Genomic DNA, 14,077 nt, shown 5'->3' on the forward strand with positions numbered 1-14,077 from the left:
AGTTTCGCTCTCGCATATGTTCAAAAAGGCTCTCAGCTACCTTTGCAGTTCAAAGAAGTTAGCAGGTGTCCAGTTAATCAAGCGGGAAATGTTTAAAATAAAAGTTAAAAAAATGTTTTTTTTTAAAGGAGCCCATATTTCAGTTTTAAAAATACCTAACCCCTACGTGCGTAGCCGGGAAAACCACTGAGTTCGGATGAAATTTCAGAAGTGTGAATTCCGCGTAGACAACCCTCTGGGACTCATTTATTGGCTCGGCATTTGGGACATTTTAATGTTTCCTAAATTGTTTCCCAAGGCCGAAGGCGGACTGTTATTTTTCACAGTGTAATAGGTATGGACTCATGATACAAGCAAGACCATCAAGTTGAGGTTTTCTTCCTTCCTTGAAAATTTCAGTTGTAACCACAAAGATTGTACTATATTAGCCAGTGCCTTTTGCATATGGTGCAAAAGATGATTAATGATTCGTGAAAGAAAACTCCCTGCTGTAAGAGTTTGTTCATACGTGATGGTTTGTCGATCCGTTTTTGAAAACAATAAAAACTATTTAGGGATAGAGGCGCTGACTGATGACCAAAGAGGTGTCATTTTGACTTGCTAATCTCTCAGAAGATATCATTATTGCTGGTTTTTATTCGGGGGCTGCTTACTTAATAGACAGGGTATTTGTTTTGAGAAGCGAATCTAACCAGGATTTCACCTTTAAGAGGAACTTTTCAAGTGAGTTTTACGATTTGTGAGAACAATCTCCGATGTCGAGCTTCTTATCTCCATTATATTCACGTATTAAGATTGTCGCCAAGGCAGCCAGTATGTATGTTTGTATAACGCCCGAGCCTCACTCAACCCCGAATTTAACAAAACTCCCATATAGCACTTGTTTGAGTTTTTATAAACTTTTTACTAAAAATCATAAATTTTTGAGCTTTTAGGTGATGCTTAATAATGCTAGTGTTGAATGAAAGCCGTGGGGTTTGTTGCATAGTCTAAATACCTTTGGTATAATCCATGAAATACGATCTAACTTAATTATTTCTGAACCAATGTAATTAGACGATTTGGGGTAGTTAATTTGAAGTAGAAATTAGAGAGACAAACGATAGGCGTAAAGGGGCAGTCGCTTGTGACGTCACGCCATGCAGCCCAAATGCTCTTTCTATGAGAGACAAGTACACAAGCCGTTGTACTTTGACAATGATGAGATGCGATTGTTTAGCGAGGCCGAAATAACGCGACATCTGCTTTCTCCCAGGTTCAACCAGGAGAATCAATGAAGTTAGCGGTGTTATTGCTGTGTGGAATTTTGGTGATCGGTTGGAATTGTGGCTTTGGTAAGTGAAAATGTACGGTGTTCTCGACTCGCTTGTGGCCTCTAGGGTTTGATATGGTCATGTTGTCTGTTGACTGTGTTTACTTATAACATGAAAGATGGTTTTAAGTGACATAACATGTTCGAAGATCGAAATAACTAAACTTTCGCCGATCTGCATCTCTGAACATATCTGAACGTAATTTGGATCTCGTAGAAGCATTTAAAGACAATCTTAAATCCACAGTAGGCACAAAATATTTGTCTGTTCGCTTTTGTACTTATTTGTCACTGTGCTCCAGAATTATATCAATTTGCTGGATATCAACTCTGTGGCCAAGTTACTTGCAATTATGTCAAAGCTGTCTGCTTCCAGAACCTTTGATCGTTAGTTAAAGTTGTATTTTGTGCGGCAAATAAGTTTTCCCTTTGTGCTTGCATGTGTTCTTCATGTGTCTGCCATTAGAAACTGAATACGTCCGTGTTTATGCTGATTATTTTCAATTCACTGACAGCTCTAGCGAGGCAGTATGGAAGAAGAGATTCACGATCCAGAAAGCGGGAAAGAAATTCCAGGTGAGTGTATTCAATGGGCAAGTCTGATCGCTGACGAATACTAAATTTCGCAGAACTTCATTTATCAACAACAATTTTTGGCTTCCGTACAGCGGAGGGAATTTAGTGTTGGTAATTTTAAACCAGACAGTATGGCCTACGAATTGACGGTATCTCGTAAGGAGGCGATCATTATTTTCTGGCGATCAAACCAAACTGCGAGTGCGTTTAAAATAGGGATGGTTAAAGTTAATTTTTTGTTTCAACTTCAACATAATCTGCATCGCATCTGCGTTTCGTGATTTCGCCTTCAAGCGCTTTAACGAATTGTGCTGAGCACGGCTCAAGGGGTTGGCTATCTTTCATGATTCACGTTTGTCAGATGGTTTGACACAGAAGTTCTTTGTTCGAGAAATCGCCGCGGTAGAAGGCATTGTTCGTGCTCATTGTTTCGATAACAGGGTTTCTTTCAATCCCAACCACGTTCATTTTCATTCAAACACCATGCAAATGAGGTCAATGATTTCCCTGGGTGCTGTCTCGGCTTTTGGAAAAGGGCTTGTAGTTGACGAGAGATGTCAAGCCATATTGTTTGCTGTTTATCTGTTTCGATACGGCTAAATTTAGAGGACCACCATCAGTCTCTTTTGTGAAAGCGAAATATCGCATCTTTGATCTCTTTTAGGCTCATTACAAACCTTGCAATTAAATCAAGTGTAGATTTAATATCCAACACAATAGTTAATTGTTCTGTTTAGTTAGTTGCCCTTTGAAATTTTTGTCACATACGACGGGCGACAAAAGCAAATGAAAGTCATCAACAAGTTAGGTTTACTGAGAGAGCAAAAATGCGATCGATGTATGCTTTCTTTTGGAACTTACAACAGAAATTCGTTAAGTCATTCGTCGGAAAAGAAAGTTAACATAGGTAAAAGTTTTGTTTTTTCGCTGAGGCCCTACCTAGCTTGAGGAAGATTATCCAAGAGTTATCAAAAAGGTCGCTTTCCCATCACGAGTGATATTGGTTTGGTGTCCGCGTTCTTGGAATAAACCGACCATGAAATTTCTCTCTGCCTAGTTAGGTTCATTTCAAGCTTTAATTTAATTGAAGATGGACTTTTCTGTACTGTATGCACTTTTGTCTTTAAGGGGCAATTCACCCGGTTTACAAATTATGTTCAGCATGACAATTTGGTTGTAAAACAACACTTACAATCGAAAGCGAAAACATTGAGGTTTTTCCTTGAAATGTGAATCAGTTAACTCACAAAACTCTGTCGCTGATTTCAGTAAATCCAATGAGGTCTTTTTGAAGTAAAATCACGGTTTTGGAGAAGAAAGGAATTTACCATAAGGTGAAAAACTGCTGTGACAGACGACGTAAATATAACTTAAATGATGGTTTAGGAGTGTTAACATAACAATAGTTTGTTTGTATCCTCGTCGAGTGGAACTTTGAAATAGATTTAACTGGCGGCTCACTTTCTTTCATGCAGCATTTTATAAATACGCTTTGTTGTGTCAGATCTTGGGAATTCCTTAACGTGAAATTCGAAAATTGAACAAAATGTTGGTTCACTAATCAATCAATTGAAGAAAAAAAAGAAAAGAAAATAATGATCTAGTGGTCAAAGTTTAGGTCCGGAACTCGGTTATCGAAATTCTGAAAGGCGAATATGTGTGTGTGTTCTTGTAACTCATTTTCTGTTCAATAAATAACAAAATTTGTTCGGATTTCCCGGTTATGTGATATGTTGCATTATAGATGAACTGCACAAAGCAGAGATATATTGGTCAGTAGAGATAAACTTTGTGTCATTTTTTTCGCCCTTGAAAGATACGACGAAAAGGTAAACTTGAATACTTTATAAAACCACCTCAATTTTTTTTGCTCATAGTGTTTATGGTATGCCTTAAAATGAATTCTTTGACGGATTAAATATTCTTATTGACGTTTAAAAACATTAAAAAAGTGTTTAGTTAGTGAGAGAGGGTTACAAACTTCCTCGTTTTTCAAATGTTTATTTAGTTTTTCGTTTATTTGTGGTAATTTTTGTTTGGGAGTTGACACTTTTCTTGCCAAGTAGTTTTTGTAGCGCGGTGTCCCTCAGCAAGGTCTGCTTCATCGAATATTCTGCTGGTGAACTTTAAAACTTTTCTCTGAAGGTTAATTGACTTAGTGATCGCTATCTTGTATTCAGATCTTAAGATCTCTTTTAGCGGCGTGTATTCGTGTTTAAGCAATTAGCGTCGAAGCTTAGAGATTGAAGAAAACGGAATGGTACATGTTCCTTTTATTGTTTTCGGTCGGTTGGAATCGTGCAACCCAAGTCGAATTAAATATCTTTTTCCCGACAGAACGAACAATATTCAATAAAACTTAGTCAGTTGTGCAAGTTTTATTGTACTCCTGTTACACTGTTTGCGTTGAAGAGCGTTATTTCACTCAGGTGAAAATCAATTTCGGAATTTCAAACATGGGTAACTCTAGGAAACCGTGCGGGATATAAAAAATCTGCAAAAAAGAATTTCCAAACAAAAGTTTTTCCTCTGATGTTAAAGGATCGCGCCTTGTGTCTGAATGCTTAGTGTTTCTATTTTAACTACTTGTTTTCGTAAAAGCGGAGAAAGCTACTAGAGCTTTTTTTCTTGTAATACCGTCCGCCATGCTGTTATTATCACTTAGTAATGATCAGAAAGCTTAATTTAAATGTACTTGAGCGGTAAGTTCTGTTGTTCTTTCATTAGGATCATGAACCCTGGTTCAAATAAAACATTTTAGTCATTGAAATGAAGAGAATCGAAATCTCCTTAATGTATATTTTCTAAACATCAATCAGTTCTGATCAAAATGGTGGGACCATTTTTATTCGCGGTTGATTTTTTTCTTCAAGAAGACGGGTCAAGGAGTCAAAATGGATCTTATCTTTCATTGGAAGTTCTCGGACGTGTAGGATTTGATAAATTATTAAAATTAAGTCGACCACAAAGTCTGTACCGACCAAGTATCCACCCAGAGGCCTCGTGTACGGTATCCTGTCGGATCCCACAAGAACATGATAAGAATACCGCCTCCGAATAAGGTCACGTACATTCTGTTTCTTTTAACAGGAGAATTTCGGTAGAAAGGTTAGTAATTTGATTATCGTTGAAATGCTGTTGTTTGGTTGTAACTGTTACAACAAACTAAATTTGGAAAGGAAAGGGGTTCCTACGGGAGAGCTCATGTTTTCTTAGATTTCAGCTGATAACAACTCACTGTTATTCTGCAGTGGGGACTGGACTTCATTTACAGCTAGACAAACTGTCGCAAGATCAATTTAGTTGTCGCAAATTGAGATGAAGATAAGTTTTAGACGGCGGCGAAGATCTTTGAGTTTTTTCTGAGAAGTTAAAATTCTTTTTCTCAGCGATAGGAATCACTAACCCTAGTAGTTATCAAGCGTGTAGTTTCCAAGAACGAAATAAAAATTTCTTTAAAAAACTTTACAAGCACAAAGGTAGTAGGGTCACGTTGTTGTCAGAAACGAATTTTTGTTTGTTTTCGAATATAATCATAGATCAGATTGTAGCAATTTTATATGGGAAATCCTTTTACCCTAAAATTCGTGCTGTAGTTGTAAAACTAATATGTTCCCTTTCCGTGAGAGAATTGATGTAGAAAGTTATATTCCGTCAACTGAGAACATGCAGGTAGTCTTGGCTGGAAGCTGGTGAAGTGACTTCTTACTTAAAGTCATTTTAAGTCAGGATTTTAGGCTACAGTTTCGTCTTAAAAAATCTGTAAAACCGCCAGGTTTGTTTTTTGACTCACATAGAGTGGAATGTGTACATTAACGATTCAATCTTCGATTCTTTTAACAAATATTTGAAAGAGAAAACGACAGCGAAATAAAATCATTGTTTCGTTCCAATCTTTGACTGTTATCTGCTCATTATGTAGAGGTTTTCTGGCACTTATCACTATGAACAGAATTTCTTCAACAAAAATTCGAGCTATTCTTTGCCAAAAGGAAAAATCCTGACAATTTGTCTGTTTTTGATTTGTGTAAGTAGTTAACTTGATTAAAATACAAGCGTATCGCAAAGCTTTTCAGGTCATGGATTTTAATTAATGACCTTCAAATGTCAGCTATGAGAAACCTAGTTTCGGGTTATGCTATTAAGGTTCTAATTAAGTCCGTATTATTTCTGCAGCAGTGCACTTTCGTGATAAGGTTACTTTTGCTGGAATTAAATTAAGGAAGGCTTTTGACATTGCTGATCCCAATAACATGCCCAAGGCAAGTCACGTGTGAACTAAGGTTATCCCATTTAACCCTTAAAATGACCAGCATCCTATTTCACCTTACAGTGATACTGCTGAATCATTCAGGAAGATTATGAGAATAAAGGAAATGATCGCAAACTTAGAAAGCTTTGATTGTAAAACATATTCTCCTTCAGTACTAAAAGAAACATATAGGAAAGGGTATGGAGAATATGGATGCTGATGCTTAGGTGTAAAGGGTTATGGCGCAATTCACCGGCGTGTTTTCTGGGGTTTAATTGCAAGAGTGCGCAACCACGAATCGGAACTTATCAAATCATTATCAAATCCTTTTGAAGAGGTTAGATAACTCGTTACAATTCTTAAACGTATTTCCTTATTGAAATAAGCGGCGCGTTTATGCTTGAATTAATTGTTTAAAAAGTCCTTTTAATTCTGTTAGTAAACTTTGCTAGGCGAACGCGCGCTTTTGTCGCAAAATGATTTGATCAATGTCGACATTTTCGAAGGAAACAATAAACAGAAATGCAGACTCGACAAATGTCTGACGGACTTAAAATCGGGAGCTTAAGAATTTAGAAAAACAAACTGTTTGCCTATTCTTTTTAAACTTTTTTTTTAAAACCCGCCTTGTTTTTGCGGTTATTCAAATTCATCGCCAAACTTCCTTACCAACTTCCGAATTCACCGCAAACAAGAATTGAATTTCTTAAATAATGTGGATTTTGCTTCAGCAACGGAATATTGAAAGCTTCAATTGGACAGCTCAATATGAGGATTTGCGCTTTGTTTTTCGTTTTGTTTTTGTTTGCTTCTTTCTTAAGTTTGTAAAGATAACTTCATCCGAGCCAACAACCACAGAAATCTCTGTATTCATCACATTAAGTTTGGCAGAGTTCTTCTTAGTAGCCTGCAAAGGCATTTTTTCCTAAACTTTTAAATTATTTTTAAACACACTCTCCCTTGTCGTAAAAATAACCAGTTTGTTTATTTTTCTTTTCATTTTAAATTGCGTTGACTAACGATGACTTTAAAACGATTAACGTTTGATGACCTGCTCTGGAACAATTGAAAAACAACGTTCTATCTCAGTTATCGAAATAAAATCTAACGTGTGTAATTACCTTTTATAATGCGAAAGCCTTGTCTTGGGAAAAAGCGGATTTTCTTACTCAAGTCTGTTTTAAGTTAAAGCTAATCTGTCATATTGTCGGGATAAGCATCCGTTAGTACTTTCGTATGTCAAATAGCCGGGCCACTTTGTTGGAATCTCATGAAGCATGGCATTGTGTTTAAGATGACTGAATATCACGTTTCTTTCCGTTGTACACCACACGGAGGGTCGTTATCTCTCTCTGACCACACTTAACCGTTTAGTATACAGCGATTCCTGTCGGAGAGATAAGAACACTTCTCAATTTTCATTTCTAGTGTTTTACGAGTGTTAGGTAGACCACAGTGTTAGAATTGAAGTGAACACTTTTCTTTGTGTTTAGAGAGTTCTGAGACTGTGAATAAAGGCGGAACAGCTTTGTAATATGCTATGTTTTATCTACCAACAAAATAGTTCGCAGTTTTGAATTTGGTGTAAGACAAATCTGTACAGTCGAAGGTTTATTTGTCGCGCCGCAAAGCTTTATCTTGTTAATTGAATTATCTTATTTGACGGAGCGCAGTCTTTCGATTTTCCATCCCATCTCATACTACAGATATTTCTGCTCCTTCCGCCGTTTCCAGAACCGAAAAAATATGTTTTATTCTTGATATTTTGTTAATATTCCTAATGTTGAAACCACAGAAAAAAGTAGAGTAAACAACAACAACAGCAACTACAATAACAATAAAAACAACACCACTAACTGTAGTAAGACTTCATCACGCTACTAAGATAAGTGAAAGAATTGAATAAAATGAACTTTTTGTCAATCTAAGTGCGTGGCTCTGTAGAATTTACAATGTTTGGTTTGGAAGTTTGTTTAACATAAAGAACCGAGAACTGCCGTGTCAAATATATCGAAACATAGTATATCTTCTTGTTTCATCAAACAATAATTCGTAGTTGACATTTTCTTTTTGGTCACATGTGGTAATATTGTTGGTTTGTAAATTTGCTGTTTCTCGTCCTCAGGCCTGCCGTGTGTGAGCTTTACTCAGGTGGCGACGTTTGTGAGCCGTATCTCAAAGGTCAGAAGATTTACGTTTCAAAGAAGCGTCCCCAATCTCATCAACAGGAAATTATAGAAAACAACTATGGATTGCTGTTTCAATATGTGTCTGAAAGATGTCGAGATTATGTTCTTCCGGTTCTGTGTAATTATGGCTTTCCGCCATGTGATCTGACCCAGTCTGCAGCTAAACCCAGAAAGTTTTGTCAAGATGATTGCCTCGTTTTGAAGAATGACATTTGCAAGAGAGATTTCAAGAACGCCTTAAGATTTCCTCTAGTTTCCAGGCTCTTGCCGGATTGTGACAGTATGCCAGCTAAGGGACAGCCTGAGTACAAGAGTTGTATAAGAGTAGTACCTCAGGGTAAGTAACAGAGCCAAACTACACCTCTACACCGGATCTGTCGTGCGGATCGTTAAACTCTATGGGTTCATCTGCGACCTCACCACGTATTTAATTACTATTTTAAATCCTCCAAGGTAGCTGCTACAATTTAAAGATCTCTTCACAAGTTTGGAAACCTAGAGCGCTACTCATTTAAGACTTCAATTCCCAAGATCTCAGTAGTAATTCTCCTTACTATCTGCCGTACAGTTCTTGTGATGATAGTTTGGAGAATTTGGTATTGGATCAACTTATAATCCCCTTATTGATATTTTACTTCATTCTCATCACTTGTCTGCTTGATATTGCATTTACATTGTAAGGAGAAATTCATCTTGGTCACTCATGGGAGTTTAAAGGTTAAGTGTTCCACCTGAAATTACCGTTCTACTGTTTGAGAGTATTTCGTAGACGTTTACGTTACCAAGACTTTACACAGCACGATAAGCAGTAGTCACTTGGTGAATGGTTACACGCTCTGTTTTAATCAGTATTCTGGGAAGTTGGAACCAATCTGTAGAGTATGGTGAAGATAAGCTGTAGTTTTTAGAATTCCTTCTTGTTAGTTTCCAAGGGTTGCCAGCTCAGAATTTTGTGTGAGAGCGACCCTGTACAGACTCAGCAGCTTCATGGTTTTTTTTTTTTGGGCGGGCGGGGAACAACACTTCTGTCGTATTGTCATTTGAAGGCTTGTCAATTTGTTTTGCTATTCTGAATTGATATTCTTTCTTAACTCTTTACACCCTAACATCAGTATGCATATTCTCCATACTGTTCTCTACACGTTTCCTAAGTTGCTGACAAGGAGAATTTGTTAAACGATAAAGAGCTTCTTTAATTGGTGATCATTTCCTTTATTCTCGTGATCCTAATGTGTGACTCAGGGGTGGTACCGTAGGGAGAATTAAGATGCGAGTCACTCTTAAGGGTTAAAGGGTTTACCTCAAAAGATGGTTCCCAGTCCCTTCCCTTTTAGCCTTTGTTCTTGCATTGGAACAGTTACACGTCAGAGTTTCGTAAATTCCTGGTTAATTCGATCTGCTTTTGTGTTTGTAGTAGACAAAAGGATTTACTTAAAAAGGTTTTTTCATCTCAGCCAGATTTAACAACGACATTGCTTACTCTGTTGCAGTTCCTAAGTTCAAAGTGCGCCTGGATCACAACATCACTATGTTCCAAAACAAGCCTGTCATCTTTAAATGCCGTTTGAACAGTAAGAAAATACAGGTCAACATCACGTGGTTCAAAGACGAACGGCCTGTCAATCGGATGTTTCCATCTTACAAGGTGACCAGTTACCGCTGGGGATCAAAGCTTAAGATTCGGCGAGCAGAAATGAAGGATGCTGGGATATTTGAATGTCGGGCCAAAGGCCCCGGAGGAATAGTCACTGCGCGGGCGTGGTTGAAAATTAACGGACAGCTAAACACTCCTCCTCTTCCAGGTAAATATATTTTTTTTCCTCGTAGTTATGTTCCTATGAGAGACTGATACTGACCTCATGTACGTTACCAGAAAATGGTCGGTAATTCGATCTAACAAATCTCTTACGTTGTGCGCTGAGAATTGATTGTCTCTGTCAAATCAAATTTAGTTCAAATCCTTTGACCGTGAACTTGTCAGCTTGATGCGACAGAAATTGTAGCGAGTTAGGCAAACACTTATGGGGAAATCACTTGGTTCTTTCCACCCCTCAGAAGGAATTCGAATCAGAACAATTGCTAACTCGACGAACAATAAGCGCTGCTCTTAAATAATTTTTTAGTTTACTAGAAATGCTACTTTTAAAAGAAATTAAGCTTGTTATCTTAGATACTGAAACATAAAATTCTTGTATCTATGATAGATACATTAGCATGGTTGTCAAATTTGTTTTCTCCTCTTACTTTCCCAGTTAAAGAGAATAAGCATTCGACCTCCCAGTATGAAGGTAATAACTATATAACCTGATATCAGAAGCGCTACAGATAACTGTTTTTGTGGGCTTTTATTTCAAGCCTTGTTTATTCCTTAAGATTTCACGAAAAATCAAAAGATTAATGTGAATGAGGGAAAAAAATATCATAAATATCTCTATTTTCAAACAAAGAGAGTATTTTCTCATAGAAATAGCGAATGCTAGGCCATGTTTTAAAAAGTATTTCAAAAAGTTTAAGAATAAAAAAACGCTTCTACTACACATGAAATAGTACAAATAATCGCTTGTAATAAGGACATCGCCCAGAGTGCAAAGGCAATTTTTATGCGCATGTTCTCTCTCTTTCACTCTCTTTCTCTCTCTCTCTCTCTCTCTCTTTGACGTTTTTTCTTTTTTTTCATGTTTATCTGGAAATCACAGCGTAGTTCAAAGAGTTAACATATTTTTGCTTCTCTTTCTGTTATCTCTAACAACAGAAGGCAATGATCCAGACACAACAACACCCAAGTAAGTGATGCAACAGCAACTGTAGCCAATAAAAACAACAACGGAGAAAAAGTAGAGAATTGAAAATACTGAAATTCGGACAAGAGAAGGAAGTGACAAAACTTATGCGGAAAAAAAATTAAGGAAAGAAATGTCCATTGTTTTATCCAGTTAGAACTTGGAACCTTTTTTCAATCGTCGTGTGATCTTCCTTAACTATACATCATGTTGTTAAGCAACATCTAAGAAGAAAACCACAGGCTCAATTGTTCATGGCAGACTATTGTTACTTAAAGTCAACGGAAAGTCGTAAAAAGATTGACTCAGTGTTGCTTGTGTTTTAGGTCGCTTCCTCCATTCCCGGGCATGTGTGAGAAATACCGCGGCAAGGCCTGTGCACAGTTTATTGGTAATCAAAGTATCTGGGTTGAATATCCATCAGGTTATCAGCAACGCGTTGAAGATCAGTTGTCAAGAGCTCTGGGATTTATACAAACAACTAAGCAGATGTCTGATAGGTATGCAGAAAAAATTTAGTGCAAGAAAAGTCGTCCTGAACAAGAGCCTTTTTTAGAATTTTTTTCTCAAACTATTTTAAGGCCTCCAAAGACGTCTTAACCTTTTACACCCCAATATCAGTATGCATATTCTCTACACCTTTCTCTTTACATTTCCTAAGGTGCTGACAGGAGAATTTTTTTAACAATCAGGAGCTTCTTCAGTTGGTGATCATTGCCTTTATTCTCCTGACCTTACAGTGTGATGTAGGGGTGATATCGTAAAAAGAAATTAGATGCTTGTCATTCTTAAGGATCAAAGAGCCAACATATTCTTCTTATTTTAACAGGTGCAGTGAATATGGCATTCCTGCGTTATGTTTTCACGGCTTCCCAACTTGCGATACGTTAACTCAGAACTTCAAACATCGGTTGTGCCGCGAAGACTGCTTTGCTTTGTTTAAGGACATCTGTTTATCGGAACTTCAGTTCGCGATGAGTATTTCTCAGCTCAGAGTTCTGCTTCCAAACTGTTCCGCTCTTCCAACGCGTGATGACAAAGATTATTCCTATTGCACTTCGCTTAATATTCCAGGTTAGTGCAGCGCGATTCTCCATGTATTGTTTCGGGACTGCTCGGAACCGCAAAAATCTTTCGATTCCTCTCGTTTAACGCTTAACGGTAATCTAAAAGCATTATCGCAAACAGCCGGGCATAAACATCATCAGATGAAAAGCGTGAGCTCCGCTACGTTCATACAAATAGTTTGGCATCAAGTTGTGTTATTTCCATCCATTAGAAATGTTGAGAGGAAAACTAGCTAAGGACAACATTTGTTTACTTTGGAGGCGCTTTTTAGTTTGAAATATTAACACTAAATGCAAAAGTAGTAATCCCACATTTCGTTCTACTTCTGTCTTCAATTATTGCCTCATAACTTTGACGCGTTTTTTCCTTTTTGTTTCACTCAGGTTTGGTTCATAATTCACCAACCAGTCCTCCTCCCTTTATTCAAGGTTCGTAATACGTTGCATTGACAACCAGTGCACCGCTCAATCTGTGCGTTTTGTTTCTCTGAGCGCAGATTCAATCTCTATCTTACCACAACACATCTCTCTCTGTCACGTACACTTTCTGTAGAAGCGATCACGATCTTATAAGAAAGTTTACAATTGATAACGTTTCTTGATGGTACATGGTTGGTAAAGCTTTTCTCCACAGTCCATCTGCTTTCGCTTTTTATATCATATTTATCCTTAAGGGTGACCAACATCCAGTTTCTCCTTACAATGTCACCCCTGAATCCAATATTGAGGTTATGAGAATAAAGGAAATGATCACTAACTAAAAGAGCTCTTGATTGTTAAATAAATTCTCCTTGTAAGGTCCTAAGGAAATATATAGAGAACAGTATGGAGAATATGCATACTGATGTTAAGATGTAAAAGGAAGTGACTGTTAATATTTCAGACGATGCTTGCTACAATGGTACTGGTGAAACGTACTCAGGCTCAAGGAACGTCACGAAGTCCGGGCGCCCCTGCCGCGTGTGGCATCCTTTGGATCCCTCAAGTCATAACTACTGCCGCAACCCTGGAGGACTTGAAGCACAACCATGGTGTCATGTTGGACCGGAATACGATGTGGAATATTGTGACATCAAAAAGTGCTCTTCGTTGAGTAAGTTATTACCTCCCTTTTGCCCTCACTTTACAGTGTCACTCTGGACAAGTTTTGAGTTGCCAGCAGGCGGTACGAAAGTGACGTGAAGTTGATTATAACTGCAGGATCGATGTCAGTATCAGAGCAACTGCACACCTTCCCCTCCCTTAACCCAACATTGTCCCTAACTTGTTATCATTTGACTGTTGCAGAGTTAGGACTCAGATAGGTACGAAGTTGCTCGATTTTTGCGCGTCTCTGATTATGATCCTGTTCTATTTAGACGCTGCTGTGGAGACAGCCCCTAAACATGGCCATAGAGGGGCTGGCTCGGTCGCTCGCACCAATTACGTCATTTCCGCCATTATGGCCGTTTTGATTGTGGCATTCCTTACAATCATTGTGTACCTAAAAATACAGCAGCGTAAGACTGCACTTGCAGATAGTGACCATGCCTCCTCTGGCTCCATCTCTAAGAGTACCCAGAGTACATTGCAGCAGCAGAATTTTGATCTGAAGCAAAGCATCAGTGAGATCAAGTCATGTGTCTTCCATCAGGTTAGTCAACAATTTCCACGTTTTGAAAGTTCTCCGCGTTTCTGATCATATTTCGTGTTGTTTTCGCGTTTTTCGTATTCTTTGTGCTCTTTGTCATTGGTAGAGATCCCAATCATTCTAAGATCTGTTTAGAATTTTTCCTCACCTGTTTCACTAAGAGTGTTTCGAAATTTTTAGGGGAGGTTTTATGCTCATACTTTTTGGGGGCTGAGGGGTTGAAACTTGTGCAAACCCAAACAAATACCTTTCTTATGTAGAATGACAACAA

At 37.9% G+C, this 14,077-nt stretch overlaps 1 protein-coding gene across 3 annotated transcripts in view; it reads left to right on the plus strand.

Moving 5' to 3' along the window:
• Positions 1-14,077, plus strand: part of LOC113669469 (tyrosine-protein kinase transmembrane receptor Ror) — a 29,472-nt gene that overhangs the window by 12,561 nt on the left and 2,834 nt on the right. For 2 of the 3 annotated variants that reach the window (XM_089188145.1, XM_089188144.1), the window contains exons 2-12: positions 1,256-1,334; positions 1,828-1,888; positions 8,266-8,666; positions 9,820-10,131; positions 10,582-10,617; positions 11,082-11,112; positions 11,436-11,609; positions 11,939-12,183; positions 12,561-12,605; positions 13,060-13,269; positions 13,535-13,809. In XM_089188145.1, the coding sequence (XP_089044271.1) occupies positions 1,274-1,334; positions 1,828-1,888; positions 8,266-8,666; positions 9,820-10,131; positions 10,582-10,617; positions 11,082-11,112; positions 11,436-11,609; positions 11,939-12,183; positions 12,561-12,605; positions 13,060-13,269; positions 13,535-13,809 (1,851 nt within the window). In that variant the 5' untranslated portion in view covers positions 1,256-1,273. Of the gene's footprint in view, positions 1-627; positions 724-1,255; positions 1,335-1,827; positions 1,889-8,265; positions 8,667-9,819; positions 10,132-10,581; positions 10,618-11,081; positions 11,113-11,435; positions 11,610-11,938; positions 12,184-12,560; positions 12,606-13,059; positions 13,270-13,534; positions 13,810-14,077 lie in introns of those variants that run through there. The other variant, XM_089188146.1, reaches the window with a different exon arrangement.

The sequence above is a fragment of the Pocillopora damicornis genome, chromosome 11 (assembly GCF_964200805.1).
Source record: "Pocillopora damicornis chromosome 11, jaPocDami1.2, whole genome shotgun sequence".
NCBI classification, from domain to species: domain Eukaryota; kingdom Metazoa; phylum Cnidaria; class Anthozoa; order Scleractinia; family Pocilloporidae; genus Pocillopora; species Pocillopora damicornis.